General features: G+C 43.0%; 3 protein-coding genes across 3 annotated transcripts in view; 1 reads left to right on the top strand and 2 right to left on the bottom strand.

Moving 5' to 3' along the window:
* The window catches only part of LOC126563780 (uncharacterized), a 347,215-nt gene that overhangs the window by 258,390 nt on the left and 70,608 nt on the right, over positions 1-18,217 (bottom strand). The gene's annotated exons all lie outside the window — the stretch shown is intronic.
* On the bottom strand, positions 7,269-10,181 carry LOC126564472 (uncharacterized). Its single transcript, XM_050221532.1, has 4 exons — positions 10,074-10,181; positions 8,736-8,955; positions 8,426-8,665; positions 7,269-8,350 (listed from the first exon to the last, which is right to left on the bottom strand). Exons 1-4 carry the CDS (start codon positions 10,163-10,165, stop codon positions 7,277-7,279), a joined length of 1,626 nt encoding a protein of 541 aa, XP_050077489.1. The 5' UTR covers positions 10,166-10,181; the 3' UTR covers positions 7,269-7,276.
* LOC126563858 (DNA-directed RNA polymerase, mitochondrial) lies at positions 13,192-18,103 on the top strand. The gene is made up of 7 exons (XM_050220636.1): positions 13,192-13,456; positions 13,766-13,894; positions 13,958-15,234; positions 15,313-16,792; positions 16,867-17,627; positions 17,698-17,789; positions 17,974-18,103. Exons 1-7 carry the CDS (start codon positions 13,282-13,284, stop codon positions 18,101-18,103), a joined length of 4,044 nt encoding a protein of 1,347 aa, XP_050076593.1. The 5' UTR covers positions 13,192-13,281.

The following is an 18,217-nucleotide window of genomic DNA, read 5'->3' as shown; positions in this document are numbered from 1 at the left end:
TTATTATTATTATTATAGTTAGTAGCGTAGCAATGCTGCTTGTCGATCTTACATGTAATTTTTTTTGTAAAAAAAAAAAGAAATCGAAAATAACGTTACAAAAGCAACAAAGTTCAGTCCGTTTTAATAAGAAAAATCCCGCGAATGCTTCTTCTACTAGCGTTAAATGAACCTTACCGATATATAAGTAAAGAAAACGTGGAAAAATCAACTCCCTGCCCCAAGAAAGGAATCGAACAAAGTCGAAAATGTTACATGAATGTGTGTGTGTTTTTTTTTTTTCGTGTGCATTTCTCCGTCTCTCTGGCGCGCTCTGTGTCGATGTGCTGACTATTTTTCTTTTTCCGTTTGGTGGTTGATGTATTGAGAAATTGGCTGAATGCATATGGCGCAGTAGGAATGACAACGAATGGCAGAAAAACGTTCATAAGTAATAGGAGCTTACTACTACTGCAATAAATCTTCTTCTGCTGCAAATCGAGGAGCAGAAAGGGTTCGGTTCGCAAAGTCCCAAATTTTCGTGTAACTGCCAGTTTGAAAAGCAACTTAAAATTAAATTTAAAAAGAATCGCTTAATGCAACACGTCTTCATAAATCTTCAAAGTAAGGGAATTTGCCTGCTATTATTTATTGGGCATATTGGACAGTTGTTTTATGATCTGTTCCATATCGGTTGTTTTGTATTGTTTGTGCACCTGATGTGTCCCTTAGCACGGTACATTAAGGGACAGCAGGTGATGCAAAAGCGATAGATTTAGCGAACTTAAAACCCAACTAGCGAAACTGTTTGCCTTATGGATGGTCGGGAAAAAAACAAAACATAAAACCAATACAATCAACATCGTGGCAGAAAAGGCGATCGTCGTTTTGCTTTAACAAACCGAACAAAAGCGCCCTTTGAGGGGGGGTGGTTTGTTGAAGGGTTTTTTGCGTGTAATTTTTCCGTTTCGAATGCTGTTTTGCTGTAACTGTGAACTTGTGTTTGCTAGTTGTGCTACGATTCTGTGTTCTATGCTGCAACAATTGCTCCACTGTTACACACATTCACATGGTGGTTTCATGTTTTACGAATAGAGAATCGTCTGTCCCTCGGCAGCGTGTGTGTGTGCGTGTGTGTAGCGAACAGTAAAGAGACTAACAAGCAATTTAGTAACGTAAGATTCCGCGGGAGATACAAACGAACGAGAAGCAACAGGGTGCAAACTGGGACGAAAAAAAAAACACAACCGGAAAGTAGAAGAAAGGACGATAAAATCATTACACACAACTCCCATAACAGATAAAGAACATTCTCAAACAAAAAAAAAAAAAAAACATGCAAATAATTGAAACACATCAAGAAAAAAAAAACGGACACACTCAGAAATAAGGGAGAGTAAGTAAAACACACACACATATAACAAATACAATAAATAAATATACATAGATATATATACATGTACGATTCACTATCGTCAAGATTCACTTTCTAGACTCCTGATTGCGAAACGAAGTACAAATTAGAATGTATGCTTTAAACAAAACAAAACAACATTAAAACCACTCATAGGAAAATGACGAAAAAAATAAAATAAAATACATAAAGTAAACGCAAAAAAAGAAACATTCACTACTCTACAGCACACAAATAAATAAGCTACTTACTTAATATACATACAAAGTGGAGGAAAAAAAACGTAAAGCACGAATTCACAAAAAAACAAACGCCAACAAAGCATGCAAATTCACTTGTTTATTACAAATTCACTCATTTATTAAATGCAAATTCACTTGTTGAAAAGAAGCTTTTCATGGTGTTGTTTGTTTGGGTCGGTTTTTCTTACTAAAATTTGAAAATTTCATGTGCCAATGTGGTTTGATTTCGCGTGTGTTACCAAACTGTGAAGCGATTTTTTTAACTGTTACGAAAAGCTGTCTTTTTCCTTTTTTTGCGTTCAGGCACGAATAATAGTTTTCGTTTGTCTTTTTTTTTATTTTCCTAAAGGACATATAGGCTGTTTTCTGTAAAACAGAAATTCATTTTAAACAAACAGAGAAAAATATTCAAACTTTCCGCAAACGAACAATAGTAAATGAGAAAATCAAAATAGTATATGTATAGAGCAAACAAGATAACATCAAACACATAGAAAAGAAGAACAAAACACACACAAAACTGCACCGTTAAAAACCTTTGCCATACTATTTTTCTACACATAAACAAATATTAAAAAAAGAAGAAAATGTAATGGGGTTTGGAAAATTATTATAAAAATAATAAGAAAAAAGAAATGGAAAGTAAAAAAGGAAGAAAACGAATAAAAAGGATAAAAGCAGCAGCAACTAAAAAAAGCGGTTGATAAATCGTACACGAATTTAATAGTCAAATGTGCATTCTGTATGTGCGTTAATGCGGGAACTGGCTTTGAAAATATTATGCATAATTCAGCAGTAGAAGAGGCAAAATAGTACACACGGACACGTTCACAAAATTACACATGTAATGTACTTTTCCAATGTTTTCGCTTGTCTTCACCACAACAATTGGGCCTTTCTTTCCTGTGTACAGTGTAGAATTTTCCCCGTTTTTTGCAAATAGTTTCTCACCAAAAACCGACTTTTGCTTTACCTGCTGCCTTAGGGGAGGTGGGATACGAAGATAAAAAGTAGTTTGCTTTATCCCTGTTTTTCCCCTGAATGCACTTGTTGGTAATACAAAACGTAAACGCAGTTTGCATAATACACAAAACTTGTAGCAAAACCACGAGACACACGCGATCGATAATACATAATTAGCCAAACAACCAGTAGCGACAACTATGAGCGTTCTAAAGTAAACACTTACACACTGGCATAGAACATTTTAGAAATGCTCCATAATTTGTGGGCCGGTTCGGATGATGTAAGAAAAGAAAACGGACAGCAAAACTTGTATAAATATCGAAAACCATACATTGGCGTTTAAAGTAAAACAAAAATCGCATAACCTCGTAAAGGGGAAAGTGGAAAAACATTAAGAGAAATTACTCGTACGTAGAGAAAACATAGAGAAAAAAAACCGAAGCAGATAAACACTAAAAAAAAACACAGCAAGAGTTATGACAACAACTAACAAACAAAAGTAGTCAAGCAAAAAGAATCAAACTTAAATAGACACACAAAAACAATTTATCGGAATGTACAAAACGAAAAAGAAAAATGAAAAAAAAAAACGAAAAAAGATAACCCGTGAAGATGCAAACATAATGTTTTTGACTGAAACTAACAATCGAAACACGCAAACGCACGCGCCGGAGAAGCTTAGTGACAAAATCCGTTTGTTTCGGGTGTGTTAAAAATTATTATTTTGGCTGTGCCTTTTTTTGGAAAAAAGAAGAAGCAAAAACTATTAACTCGATTCCGTTTCTTAAAAAAAAAACCCTCAAACTCCTCCTCATTTTTTTCATCGCGACGTTATTCACTATATTAGCGAGATCGATCGGACGCAATCGTCGATGAAACGATGCTATTCTACTCTGTTTGTAGCGTTGTACGTACTGTTGTGACTGCTGCTACTCTCTGTACAAAATGGTGTAGTGTATATATAGTTTGTTCTTGTAAGTTCTTACATCTTATGTGTTGGTGGGTATGCATCGATCAAACGATAAGAGATCATCGTGTAACGATCTATTTTCTTCCCCCCGTTTTTATTTTTTGGCGTCACATTTGGGCACATTTGGAGTCAATGTGGACAGCAGTATCGATGTGTGAATGGTTAAGTAAATCGGACTCGCTTACGGTTACTTCTACTTAAGCGCTTAAGCTTCTTCTGCTCGGTTTCGTTCGTTCATTTCCTGCCCGGCTATAAGGAAAGCCAGAGAGCACAAAACCAGCTGCTTCTTTCCGCGTATGCGGAATGGGGAATTATTTATTAATGGAAAAAACTTGATTTTGTGTATAGATTTGCCATTTACATGTTATTTAGTAGCTATGGTTATACTTATACGGAATAGAGAACTGAAAGTCACAAAGCTCTGAAGCAAATGAAAAGCGGGCATCCATTGCTGCGCTACATAAAGTGGATGAGAAGAAGGTGTGTATGATGAAAGCGATGAGATATGGGACGGATGGATTGTAGTAGTGAACGATTAAATGGCTGTCCTGAACGAGCACCGTTTGTTTGGCTACAGTGTAGAATTTAAAACGAAGGGCCAAAAGCGTCAGGGAAAATCAGTCTCTCACTCACTACCGAATACCGTGCAATGTTAGCGAATGCAAAAACAATTAGAAAAACAGCAAAGCACACACAAAACCACACAGCTGTAAGGGAAGAAAATAGAGAATTCTTTCAAACAACCCCAAAATAAAGAAAAACCCAAAACAAACACTGGAAAAAATAAATGTAGTGCGCAATACGAAACTCAATTACGGAACACGGAACCAGAAGAACCGATAAAAGTAAGCAAAATAACACACAACAACACAACATTATAAGGAGCAGCAAAAGAAATGTGCTTACACGCACCCGGAAGCACGTTATATCTGTAGTTGAAAAAGTAAAAAGAAAAAAAGCGAACATTTAGGGAGAAAATCTTTCACAAACGTAAAACAAAGTGACAAAACAAAGAAGCAAGAAACGCACACACCCACATATGCTTCATCTTCTACAAGGTACGAAAAATAGATTTAAAAAGTGAGACTAAAACAAACATCAATTTCCGCGTAAACTAAAATCATCCTACCAAGCAGAAAGGCGAACAAAACACTGTAAAAAAGATTGTTTAAGAACATTGCAGTTATGTAGCTTAATCCGCAGCACTATTCAACGCGTACGTGTGTGGGTGTGTGTGCAGCAAATGCATAGAACAAAGCAGCACGCGTGCAAAAATGCAAAAGAAATAGATAAAGGAATAATATAGACAAGCGAAACAAAACAAGGAAAATTAAAAAACACACACACCATAGCTGCAAGCAATAACATAAAAGAGAAGAGATAAAAAAAAAATACATACAGCAAAAAACTTGCATTCGCAAAACATTTAACCACAAGCAGAAGAAAAAAAAGGAAGGAGAAAGAAAAGTAGTGAAAAACGAGGCGAGAAACAAAGAAAAGCGAATCGCGCGGTGGTGCACATAAAATGCCTGCAAGAGGTGAAAGAAAGAGAAGAAAAGCACTAACCACCGCATGCGGCCAGCAGCTTGCAGAAATACAGAAGAAGAAGAAAAAATAAACGAAAAAGCAGATGATGAAGAAGGAAAAAAAACGAGCAAAGAGAAGCGGAGGAGGAAGAAAATGAAACAAATTTACTGAAATTATTCTAGATACTGAAAGTAATTTAAAACCAGAGAAATAAAATTATAAAATAATTCAAATTCACTTGATTTAAATTTAACAGTAGGGAGAAAAATGAGAAAACAAAATAAACCAAATAAAATTTTGCCTCATTTTTATGTTTCGCTGTGATCGTCGTACGTGTCGTAGTTTTCACTTCAAAGGATGCATTTTTTTCTTCCCTTTGTGTCCTTCTCTAGCGCTTAAAAAGAGGAAGATTTTTGTCCTTCACTTCTCTCACTCTAGAGGTGAATTTTAGCCTTTTCCACTTTATCCTCGTATCAGTAAGCGAAAAAAAGTGGGCTTCTTACAATAGTTCTAGGAAAATCAGTTGGGGAAAGCTTTTTCAACGGCGAACCCTTTTCGTCTTAGGTGGGTAAATCCCACCAAACTTTCATCCCCGCCAGAGTCTATGCAAATCTACAGGGACTCGGTTCAGTTTGTCAATGACATCCCTCCCTCGCCAAAAAGCAAACCAAAAAAAAAAAACTTGGAGGAAATGCCTTGAGAAATATGCACATTATCAGCAAAGGAAGGTCTAATTTGGTGATTTACCTAATTTTAGTATCATCGCCTTTTCTCTGATTAATACCTATAAAGAAAAAAAAACATTCCATTTTGGATTTATTACTTTAAAAAATAATGAGAATTACATTTCGTTTGGCACTAAAATACGTTTTCCTTCCGAAGAGAAAAATATTCCGTTCTTATTTGTATCGGAAAGTGCAAGCAATTTTGGCTTCAAACTTTGTTTTCAAGTAACAGGAGAGCATACTTATGCCAGAGGTAGCATTTTCCTGAAAAAAAAACAACGAATTTTGCTGGCAGAAAAAACACCGCCTGCAGTGCTATGCGCTTTGCATACTTAGCGGTTCATGAAATGCTTAGCTTATAGCTCGTAAAAGCTCGAAAACGATACGTAGAAAATCGGCGATAACTCGCTCGTTTTTAGTCCGATCCTGGCGTCCGGCATACTGTTGGATACGTCTTGAGGCCGCCCATATTTTTATTGAGCATTACACCACGATCCTACCCAGTTAATCAATGAAAAAGAGGTTTTCTGCAGAAAATCGGCGATAACTCGCTCATTTTTAGTCGAATATGGGGATGCAGCATACCGATCCATCCTTGAGCCATGCATATTTTTGTGGAACAATTCAGTCCGTTCTTTCAACCACCCAATCCCTCCCTCCCACCCGCCCAGTTATAATAGAGGAGGAGGAACTTTATACGAGGCCGTAGGTGGGTCATAGACGAGGCTCATATTCGTTTCATAACTGCTCTGTCGGGGAGGCTCCCTGTCCGTCCGAAGCCTTTGCCGGCCGCTAACTAAGTCCATAGGTTGAACCACCAGTGCAACTGCAAATGATAAAATCACAATAATTTGCATTGCTTCAATGCTGTTGAATTTGAAAAAACGATCGAACCGAGTGTACTGCACATTGCATACCGGTTGATACTTGTAGAAGCATGCGCATTGCATACTCTCAGGCCTGGAAGCATTTGTATGTCGACCTCGATTAAACCAAAGTCGATATTCGAATTCAAACGGGTTGTTCGCTTAGCGGTAATGAACAAAACTTACCTTTCACTGATTAAGACCCACATTTCCAAGCACTTTTCACACTTTATTTGGTGCATCATAATCGGTAATACAATACGATTTATCCAGCTTTCTATCATCCTCCATACTTTAACCATACCAGTACAGTCGATACTTTCTAAAGTCTAAGTAAGTAAATTCATACAGCAAAGTGTAAAAAAAGGGAAATGCCAATTCACCTCGCCAACTCGCGCTTCAGCACATCGTTTGCCAATTGTAAGAAAATGTTCTAAAAAAATACCTTACATCTACTCTACTTCTACTAGCCTAAAACGCTGACGCTTTTCGCACAAGGGATGCACTCAATTGGCCTATTGTTTGTGGGTATGTTTCCTTCTTTTTGGTTTTCTAATAAAGAATACTTCTGTACCCTTCCCTTGCTACTAGGCCGAGCCATTGCCCAAATCATCGACCACTTCGTCCGACGAGATTCGATGCGGTCCCGGACCTCGGACACGGTTGTGTACCTCCGCGAAACTGTCCTTAATCTCGTCCAGTGCTTTACCGAGACCGTGCTTAATCTGATTGAACTCCTGCGTCACCATCGAAAGGCGGCCGAGCAGATAGTTCAGGTTCGAATCGACCTCTGCCATGCGGTTGGTAATGAGCGAAACCTTGCCCTCCATACCGTCCATTGTGGTGAGCGTACCGTTTACGTACGTTTCCGTCTGCTCCTGAAGCCGATCGAGCGCCTGCTTGCTGGACGAGATTTCCTGATACATGATACCGATCTGACGCCACACCTGGCTGATCTCCGTTTCGATCTTCGAGCTAAGGTTCGCCAGCGCACCGTTGTGATTGTTCAGGATCGTTGCATCGATCTCATCGAAGCGCTTCGAAACGGTTGAGTTTAGGTTACCCGAGCTGGCCTTAATTACGTCGCTAACGTCGCGCGTAATCTGCAATATTCCATAATCGATACCACGCTTCGCGTCCAGTATATTATCGCTCGTCTTGAGGAGGAAATCGGACAGCCGTGCCATGGTTGCGTTCATCATATTAAACTGATCCCGTGCCGTGTTGTGGAACGCTTCAGCTGTCGTCAACTCTTCGGTCAGTGTCTTCAGTATCTCGTCTACGGATGACTGCAGCACTTCGTTATTCTCCTTGATGCGAGTGGCGGTCTTGGTGAAGCTCTTGTCCGATGCAGTCAACACCTCCAGCCGCATATCGTTGATCGCTTCCAGTGTTTCGTTGACAAGGCCTTGGATGAATTGCTTGTCGGGTAGGGAAGATGGGTCAGTAGTGGCCGATCCTGCGGCTGGAATCGTGTTGCTTAAGCTTTCCAGCTTACGCAGCACTTTGTCCTCGAATTCTACGTTCTGAGTCGCAATGACCGGGCTGGTAAGATAGAACTGGGACAGTTTCTCTTCCATCTTCGAGATGATTTCATCCGCTGAGGAAAGCTTCGAGTTGACGAGTTTCTCCGTTTCCTTAAGCAACTGTCGATTAACGTCCTGAGAAGGGTAGGAATGGATCGATAAGAGTGAATGATATTGATCCGAAAGTGCATCCGAATGCAGAAACAGTACCTCAGTAGCATCACGATCACTCTTCAGCTCGGCCAACTCCCGACGCAACTCGCGTACAGTTGTCGCCACCTCATCCAGCTTGTTGGCCACACTTTCCTCATCCTCATCACGGCCCGCTCCTCCATTGCCCGAGCGCGTCTCTAAGATCTGCGCGTTCTCGGTCAGCCACTTCAGAATGCCCTCCAGCGTTTTGGCGACTTTCACTTGCTCTTGGGTGAAGGTGGTGATTTTGTCATCATGCTGAAATTGTACAGAAATGATAAAGATAACACTTAAACACGATAAGTTTATCCCAACAGCATCAACTTACATTCATCAGCGTTGTCTCGATGTCTCCGGTACGACTCTCCAAACGACCGATCATTCCCGGCAGTGGATCCAGCGCACGCAGATTCTTCTGCACCGTAATCAAGCTCTTCTTAATCATCTCGGCATGGGCCCGTTCACGCTGCTCATGGCGTTCCAGCTTGTTGTCCAGCGTGTTGTAGGAGTGTACCAGTGATAGGATGGCATCACGAATCTCTTGATTGCTATTTGAAAGGAGAGTAAAAAAATGTAAAAATGTAGTCTTATGCAAAAGTTAAACTACTCCAAATATCCCACAAGGGATATCCCACGATTTCGGCATGTTTTAGATAGTCTCCCATAGCCTTGAAAGTCTCAACAATGCACCATTTGATGGAAGCATTTATAAACATGCCACCTAGAATGAGAAATTGGCCATCAAATGTCTCGCAAACTGTGTACAAATATTTAACGCTACATCACCATAGCTCAGCAGCACATTTGCAGTTGATGGACACACATTTTCAATTCCTGTTTACAGCAGCTTGGCATGTGCGCACATCCAATCCAACGGCAGCGCGAACAAAGAGGAGACCTGGAAAGACCCCGAATCGCTCTTGATAAACATGCACAGGAACAGCACAGACGGTAAATCAGTGCAAAGTGCAGTAAATATAGCAACCGGCCATCCAGGCGTCCTACCAAAAAAGGGTCGTTTCTGCCGGTCATAAACTGCACGCGGCAAGATGCGCGTGAAAATTGCGGCGCGTGAAGCGTGAAGCAAATAGCAAAAGTACGCCAAATGCAACGAGTCAGGAAGAAAGACGAACGCGTTGCCCAACGAGTAAGCACTAACGTGCTTCCAACAATGTCTGCTATATCGGCCCGTGGTTTCTCTGCCAGTTTTCGGGGTTAAGTCCCACCAATTATGATCAATTATAGTAACACACATTGGGAGCTGAGCGTTATGGGGGAGCCGGGTTCGTTATCGATCCACGGCCGTCCACCAGAATGCTAGACTTTCTTTGACGTTGGCCGCGGTTGGAGGTTATTCTATCGTTCGGGTTCATTGCCATCCGATGATAGTGATGCGGCATCGGCATCGGAGTCGGTTAACTCGTCGGGAGTTAAACAGCCACGGAAAGAAGACCCTGAGACAGTTCGTTTGATTGTTTGAACTCGATACCCCAGGGCCAAAAAGGGATGCCGGTCATTAACATTCATCTTCTCGCTTCTGGCGACTGTCTTCTTTTCGAAGCTCTGAGGGATTTCGATTGTTTGGAGCTCTGTACGTTTGCCAAAAACTTCTCGAACGCGACCAAGGGAATAGGGAAACAGTGACAGAAGGTCTCTCTGTACTTACGTAACTTCTGTGGCAGGATGTGCAGCACCGGCCGCACGATACGCTAGGGTGGATAACGCCAACAAGATCAACCAACAGAACTGAGTCGTCATCGTTGCGGTTCACACACACACGCACAGAGTACTGGTGCAAGTGCTGCAAAGTAAGGAAAAGGGAGAGAGAGAGAGAAAAGCAATTTCAGTTCCATTAAACATTTTTAACACCCGTCGTTATTATCCGTATTGGATTGCATGAGGCACTTAATGCATGTCATCTGGTGTGGCTAGTGTGAAGGACATGCACGATACAATCGGACCCTTTTCCATGTTCGGCAAGCCTCTCGGCGAAGTGTTGATGTGTGACGGATGGATGGATGATTCTGTGCTTGCTCTACCATGGTGAGTTCTGAGAAAATATTGATTCGTTTTAGATCTTTCTCCCTTTGTAGCTATGTAAAACATGCTCCGAAGATGCATGGAAGATTATACAAGCAATCTGCACATCACGAGCAAGTACTACTGTCGACGATCGACCGATCATTTTACGTTTCCTTGTTGATGCTTGCCGCACGCCGAGGAGAGTTGCGTGCGAGTGTGTTTAGTGTTTGTTTTTAGTCTCAACTACGAATGATGATAAATTGGTTTTAAATTATTCAACATTCGCATCATCGATCACAGGATGACGATTTCGTTTGTTGCAAGTGTATCTCTCCCTATCAGCTTTCTTTGACGGCTCTGATAGACGGCACTGATCTTCTGATCGAAGTCTGAGAGTTGCTTTGTCGCACGATTAATGAATTTGATTCCATTCATGAGAATGTTACCAAGCAAAGGGAAAGCTATATAGAGCTTCCTTTCCATGCCAAAAATTAAGTCTCACAGTCAAGGTGCACATAAAATCGACGATCACCGCTTCAGGAAGCAAAGATCGCCACTCTGTGACCTCTGTTTGATTTGGTTTTTACTGCCTCACCAGTTTCTTTCGTCTTATTTGGCTTTTCTTTCTAACTGATAATCGATTTACACAGTTTGTTTAACCCGCTTGCTCCTAGAATCTCGATGCCCCTCGTAGGGAGAGAGAAAAATTGAAAAAGACCGCACTTGATCCCATAAATAAATCCACTAACGGACGATTGGCGGTTAAAATTTGATGCTCAAAACTCGTAAACATCTTCAACGAGCGAGCTGGGCATATGGTGTTCGAATTCAACTCGTGCAACTCGAACAGTTCATTGATAAATTGAACCATTTCCTACTGGGGTTTTAGTGTGTCTGTGCTCTTGAGCTCTGAGACTAATCAAAGGCCTGTCTGTTTAGGGTTTCCCATGTTTAGATTTTGGATAATATTTGACCCCCTGCTACTCTCAAGCAGCAAGCTCTTGGGACTCGGGAAAACACATGCTCACAAATGCTGGATAATTAATGCCCATGGAAAGAGGACCCGGATCGAATTTCTTTGGTACTTCTTGAGGAACCATTTCGATGAACTGTTCTAACAAAGTTTGTCTTACATCTATGTAACTTGTTCTATTACTTTAAAACTAATTATCAAAATAAAATAAAAACCTTTCTGCTAAGAACGCTCGTCTTAAATATCGTCCACTGAATGGCACAAACTGTTCTCCGATGCACCGTGACACTACTGCACAACACTGAATGATCTTCGGCCGAGTACTTCAAACGATCTCCACGGACAACGGCAGCCGAATGAATGAAGGATCTGGACGAGCCATCCGCGAGACTTCAGCTCCCGGTGACTCTTTGTGCGTGATGATCATCGCCTTAAAAATGGCTCTCTCTTTCTTTCTCTGACAACGGATGAAACGCACAGTTCTGGACAGCTCTGTTTATGTGCCGTTTGGATGCGGCTGGCTCCCATATGTGTGGCCAAAGCAACAGAGAGAAATAGAGAGGTGTCCGATTGCTGTTTGATCTCGTTGGTTGGCTTGGTTGTATGTGTCTGTTGCAGGGAACCAGGAGGGAAGGTACGAAGGAAGGATGCTGTGATCTTCACTTCTATTGTCTGAGATCCGAGAACCACAGTGCTGGACGCAAAAAGGATAAGTTGTGCAAACTTTACTTCAATTCAGGCTCGTTTTTCCTCAATATTTGTTTCTCATTGGCAACATGAACAGTTGTAGCATTTAGTTTAATGTGTTGAAATTTAAAATATTTTATTTTAGTTTACTATTCTCATGTGGTAAGTGCTTCGTAATGTACTGTTCCCAAGAGTTGCTTGGTGCTAGAACGTGACGCTATCGTCTTCTCACGATCGGACTACTTTCAGCCCATTAACGAGGCTATAGGCGACGTCCCTACAAGTAAGGCCGGACTGGGTAAGTGTTTGGAGGGATCGTATGCTAACGTTTGTGGTCCTCTGGCGACGCGCATAGGCGAGCACGAGCTTTGTTTACACAACACTCTCCCTCAGTGAGTGGTGAGTTTTTTTTTTCAAGAATTTTATATCCCTGCGGCACGGATGCATCTGCATCGGTTTGAGCGAGGGATGCATATGTGGCTGCACCTCTTGCTGCAGTTACAATGATGGTGAGGCGATGAAAGACCGAAAGACGGTGCACCGTATGCACCGTGTAGTGATCAACATCATTAACGTTATCCATTCTGGAGAAGAACACATCGGATTGCCCTGGGCCAGAGCCTTGTGAAGGTGTAATGATCTTCTTTGGGCGGTTTTATGTATTTTGTGATGAGTAGGTAGTGCGCTCTTGGGATGAGAGCGTTGAGGGTTTAGATGGAGTTCATAAAGCAGTCCTATTTCGGGATTTTTTCTAGTTTGCTATTCTGCTATTATTGAAATATTAATAGGCATAAGAATTTAAAAATATTAAAAATACCATTTTTATGTCCATCGCTCGTAACATATGTGCGGCACGCTCCAGCTTCTCCAACTGATGCTATAAACACTTTCAACATACGGCGAACGACCCATTTCTTTTGTATTTCTAGACATCGTTTCAATGTACCTACTCCACTTAACTAACTATTTATCAAACTAATCTTCTATTTTAATTCTATTTAATTCTACCACCAGAATTGCACAGCTTTGCTTCCCAAACAAAACACAACACAAACGATACATACACACGGTTTGACAGCTCGACTCGCTCGCCCTTGTTTGACAGTTGGTTTGTTTACATTCTTTTCGTTGGTCTCGTGCGCGCACCGATGGTTGCAAACGGCGACGGAATTTGTGGCTTTGCGTGATAAAAATGTTTCGAATGCTTAATTTGCGAAGTTTAGCACAAAGTAAGAACAAAGTACTCGCACACAAAAGTGGAATCGTACGGGTGGACTCAACCAGCAGCAGTGTGGTATTCTGCCCGTTTCGCAAACTGTCCCATTTATGTAACCGGCAGCGAGTGCCCGATCTACTTATAGCACGAGGTAAGCTAATCGTATTCCAGCAATCGAGAGGATTGGAAAATGTGTGTTCGGGGTTGTGAATGTCGTGAAGAATTTTCCTCCCAAGCGCGAGACCAATTATTACATCATCGGGTGGGGGAAAACATGTGCTTGCGCGATATTGCGTTTTTATTTTACGTCGCGCGAGAGCGTGCATCTTGACAGATGAACTTCACCTACCCTGTGCGAATCCTCACCCCCTTCTTGCATCATCACATTCTTTAACAAACGTGCGCCGTTGGTAAACAAAAGTGGAAGTAAAGCCGGCTTTTTTCGTTATCTCGATTTTAGGTAATGCTACGGTGAACATAAAACGCGTTCACTCGACAACACCGTCCGCGGAGATTGTTTCCACCGTAGGAGGAAAGAAGACGAAACGGAGACGCTCGAATGAGAATAAATTTACCGAACTACTAGCAGGTATTGAAGCCCGATATTTCACCCTAATGTAATTTTCTTTCTAATGCTCTTGATTCCTTGCAGTGCAAGATGGTGCAACCAAAGAAACGAAAGCAACGGTACAGAAGCTAAAGTCGAAAAAGTTGGCCAACTTCATACACGATCAGATCGCGTATGAGGCCTGTTCGAAAAGCACACCAATTTCGTCTTCCATCGCAAATACACAGGAACTACCTCACACGAGTAGTAGAGTTCCGGGTGGACCAGTTCTACCCGCAGATATGTCACACTGGAACTTCGAGGAAACGCCGGTCATCTACATCGGTGGTGAGATGAAGGAAACAGACATATCGCCCGACGTTCTTTCGGAAATTATCGAAAGCGTTCATGTACTCAAGGAAGTACATCAAAACCGAGCACTTCGCGTGAGCGGTGTATTAGCGGCACACGACGAACTAGACCCGGCGCTCGAGGAAGAAGTGGGCTTGCTAGAATCGGAAGCGATACTCCCAGAGGAAGCAGAACTCGTGTTTGAAGATCCAATCGATTTAACGACCACAAATCCTGGAAGTTCAAAGAAGTCAAAGCGTGGCGGCGGACACGATGGGCCGGAAAAAGGTAAAAAGTTTTGCTCAAAGTATTACAAAACGTCGGAAATCGAGAACCTTGCCCGGCAGCGTAGCTTCCAGATGACGCTGAACGCATATCTGGACATTTGCATCACAACGGGGATGGTAAATCGTGCGTACGCTACCACGCTTAACTATCGCCACAAACGCAAACGCCGCGAGTTTGATGTGGGGACGTACAATCAACTAATTCATGCGTACGCCGGAAAGGGAAATTTCTCACGCGTCAAGGACATTTTGAGGGTTATGCGGGAGGATTCGATTGTACCGAATGCACAAATGTACGCCGGAATATTCGAATGCTTGGGAAGGTTGGAACCAACGGCCGAGGTACTGAAACAAGCGAAACAGTACCTGCAGGAAGCAAGCACGGCAGGTTTCACGATGACCGATATTCTCGATCAGAGTAAATTCTCGCACGATCAGCTAGACGTTGTGTTGTCGCTGTTCCGCCGGCTGGAACCAAACTATGTTCCCGAATACCGGGCACCAATCCTCACATACAACAATCATTTGCTAGATCCGCTGAACGAGAACGTGCTGCCTATTGGAAGTGAGCCTTCCGCCGAGCAAGAATGCGCTGGATCGGAAATAATGACCTCAAAAGCGGGCTTTAGCAAGGAAGAGCTGCAACAGTTAGCACAGCAGCAGGTTGACCTTGAACTGAGCGGTTATTTAACGGTGAAAAGCATCGAAAAGTTTCCCGCACCAACCGAGCAAGTGATGCAGTATGTAAGTAGTGATGGAAAACTCGAATCGAAAGGAAAGTCCTGTTCTAATTGTAATGAATGCTCCTTTTTCTATTTCTAGCGCAAAGAACTGGACGAGCTGAAGAAAGTGTGGTCCAAACAGATTGCCATGGCTTTCCATCGTGATTTTAATACGCTCAAAGCGGTCACGGAAACGAAATCATCCCGTACAATCAATCTGTTTCCATACCTCAAAGCCCTTTCCGTGGCACAGTTTACGGAGATCCTGCTGGACGAGGTACAGATGTTGCTGGAAGGATCGGATACGTTTAGTTTCGTAATTTCGCAACTCCATCGGGAACTTGGCCGTAAGGTAGAGTCCCGCTATCACGTCGAACAGAAGCGGATGAACGGAGTGTTAGGGAAAACGTGTGAGATTTACGATCGATACGCGACAGCACTGGCTGAGGGTAAATCGAGCGACAATCCAAGACAGCTTTGGCAGCGCCTGGTACACGAAACGCGCAGCTCGGGCCCGAGTATGGATATACAGAGCGTAGCGTGGCCCAAGGCTGCAGTGCTCGGGGTGGGCAAATTTCTGTACAACATCCTCAAGTGTGATCTGAAGATAAACGTCAATGCAACGAACAAATCCAACCGGAAGGTAAAACTGGTACCGGCGTTCTATACCCTCTTCCGGTACGAGGCGAAAATGGCGAAGGAACAGATAAAACCGCATCCAGTGCTGATGAAGCTGTACCGCAAATCGCAACCAGACACACTCAAGTTTGACGTTAATCTCGTCCCGATGCTATGTCCACCGCAGCCCTGGAGTACACCACGGAACGGTGGGTACATATTGGCCGAGTCCGATCTTATTCGATTGCCACACCAAGCACACCAGCAAACGGAGCGGATAGATGATGCAGATCCGCAGGACATGTATCCAACGTTGGATGCATTGAACCAGCTAGCCAGCATTCCGTGGGTTGTTAACGGACAGATTCTGGACGTGATTGTACAGGTGTTTAATAATGGTGGCAATTCGAAACTGGACGTACCGGAACCACCTTCATCATTGCCACCGATTGTAGAATCGGTTCCGAGAAGTGAGATGAGTGGGTACGAGAAGTATCATTTGCTCCGGAAGCGGCTTTACCATCGACGGAAGCAGGGTGACATGTACAGCTTGTGGTGTGACGCACTGTACCGTCTCTCGTTGGCAAGCTACTATCGGGATAAAGTGTTCTGGTTGCCACAGAACATTGACTTCCGGGGAAGAGTTTATCCGATTCCGCCGCACCTTAACCATCTGGGACACGATCTGGCCCGCTGTTTGTTGGTGTTTCATCAGAAAAAGCCACTCGGCCCGGATGGGTTCCGGTGGTTGAAGCTTCATTGCATCAATTTAACCGGCTTGAAGAAGCGAAATTCGGTTGAGGAGCGTCTCAAGTATGCGGACGAAATAATGGAAGATATACTGGATTCGGCCGATCGACCGCTGACAGGCAAGATGTGGTGGAGCAACTCGGATGAACCGTGGCAAACGCTGGCGTGCTGTATGGAGATTGCGAAGGTGCACCGATGCCCGGATCCGGAAAGTATGATCTTAGAAGAAATCAATTTTTGATGTGAAAGATAATAATTATATGATTTTTATTGAAAACTCCTTTAGAGTTTGAAAGCGGATTCCCAATACACCAGGATGGTTCCTGCAACGGACTGCAACACTATGCCGCCCTGGGACGCGACACACCCGGTGCAATAAGCGTCAATCTAGCGCCAGCGGACGTTCCACAAGACGTATACAGTGCAGTCGCCGCACTGGTGGAAGAAAATCGAGCCAAAGATGCCCAAAACAACGTTAAGGTGGCAGCCGTGCTGGAAGGTTTCATCCGGCGCAAGGTTATCAAACAAACTGTGATGACGACCGTGTACGGTGTAACACGATACGGTGCCCGCAAGCAGATTGCCCGCCAGCTTGAATACATCGATGAATTTCCCAAAGAATGGATCTGGCCCGCCTCAAGCTATCTTACCGTGAAAACGTTCGATGCGCTAAGTGAAATGTTTACCTCGGCCAAGGAAATACAGGATTGGTTTACCGACTGTGCACGGTTAATATCGGCCGTTTGTGCACAGAACGTAGAGTGGGTAACACCGCTCGGCCTGCCCGTCGTTCAACCGTACAATCGTGCGGATCGACCGGTCGGTTCCAGCAAGTCGGTACAGCTGCCAGAACATTTTGCGATGGATTCGTACGAGAAACCAAACATAATGAAGCAGAAGAATGCGTTTCCGCCCAACTTTGTACATTCGCTTGACTCGAGCCATATGATGCTGACGTCGCTTTACTGTGAACGGGCCGGATTAACGTTCATTTCGGTGCACGATTGCTACTGGACGCATGCCTGCACCGTGCCAACGATGAACAGGGTAAGTGGGAAGGTTTTTGGAAGGTAAAATAGCTGACTAATTCGGGTTATTAATTTCTTTTTCCCAATAGATTTGTCGCGAACAGTTTGTTGCCCTGCATTCCGAACCGATATTGGAAGATTTGTCGAAGTTTCTGGTACAAAAGTACAGCTACGATGAAAAGTAAGTGCACAAAATACAAGGCTATTACAGTTGGAGCGGATCTTGCGCTTCCCGCAGATTTCGCGCGTTTTTACTATCCACCATTGCATTCGTATTGGGGTGGATTTTGCAGTTTTTCAATAGAGTCTCCTGTAACATCCCAAAAAATATTAACCAAATGCTATTGCTATCTTCTTCCCACCAGTGAAATCAGTAATGATGGTTCGGTAATTGATCTCACCAAGCGCAAACTGAACCGCATCCTGCAGCAGTGCCCCGACAAGGGTGATTTCGATCTACGCAAGGTGCTCGATTCGGTGTACTTTTTCAGCTAGAAAGGGAAAGTCCATCAAATTGAAAGGATTTGTAGTCTAGTCATGCCGTGACGAGCACTGCCCAGTATTGTGTCATCCGCTTCGCTCGAATGCTGCTTTTTTTGGACCCTCAGG

The sequence above is a fragment of the Anopheles maculipalpis genome, chromosome 3RL, assembly GCF_943734695.1.
Source record: "Anopheles maculipalpis chromosome 3RL, idAnoMacuDA_375_x, whole genome shotgun sequence".
Taxonomy (NCBI): domain Eukaryota; kingdom Metazoa; phylum Arthropoda; class Insecta; order Diptera; family Culicidae; genus Anopheles; species Anopheles maculipalpis.
Note: the sequence above shows the minus strand (reverse complement) of the source record. Positions and strands in the feature narration are given on the sequence as shown.

Coding starts and splice junctions, on each gene's coding strand:
- LOC126564472 (XM_050221532.1), bottom strand. CDS start 10,165: ATGACGACTCAGTTCTGTTGGTTGATCTTGTTGGCGTTATCCACCCTA. Junction 8,956..10,073: donor CATCCTGCCACAGAAGTTAC/GTAAGTACAGAG, acceptor CCTTTCAAATAG/CAATCAAGAGATTCGTGATG. Junction 8,351..8,425: donor GTGATCGTGATGCTACTGAG/GTACTGTTTCTG, acceptor TACCCTTCTCAG/GACGTTAATCGACAGTTGCT.
- LOC126563858 (XM_050220636.1), top strand. CDS start 13,282: ATGTTTCGAATGCTTAATTTGCGAAGTTTAGCACAAAGTAAGAACAAA. Junction 13,895..13,957: donor ATTTACCGAACTACTAGCAG/GTATTGAAGCCC, acceptor GATTCCTTGCAG/TGCAAGATGGTGCAACCAAA. Junction 16,793..16,866: donor CCGATGCCCGGATCCGGAAA/GTATGATCTTAG, acceptor AAACTCCTTTAG/AGTTTGAAAGCGGATTCCCA.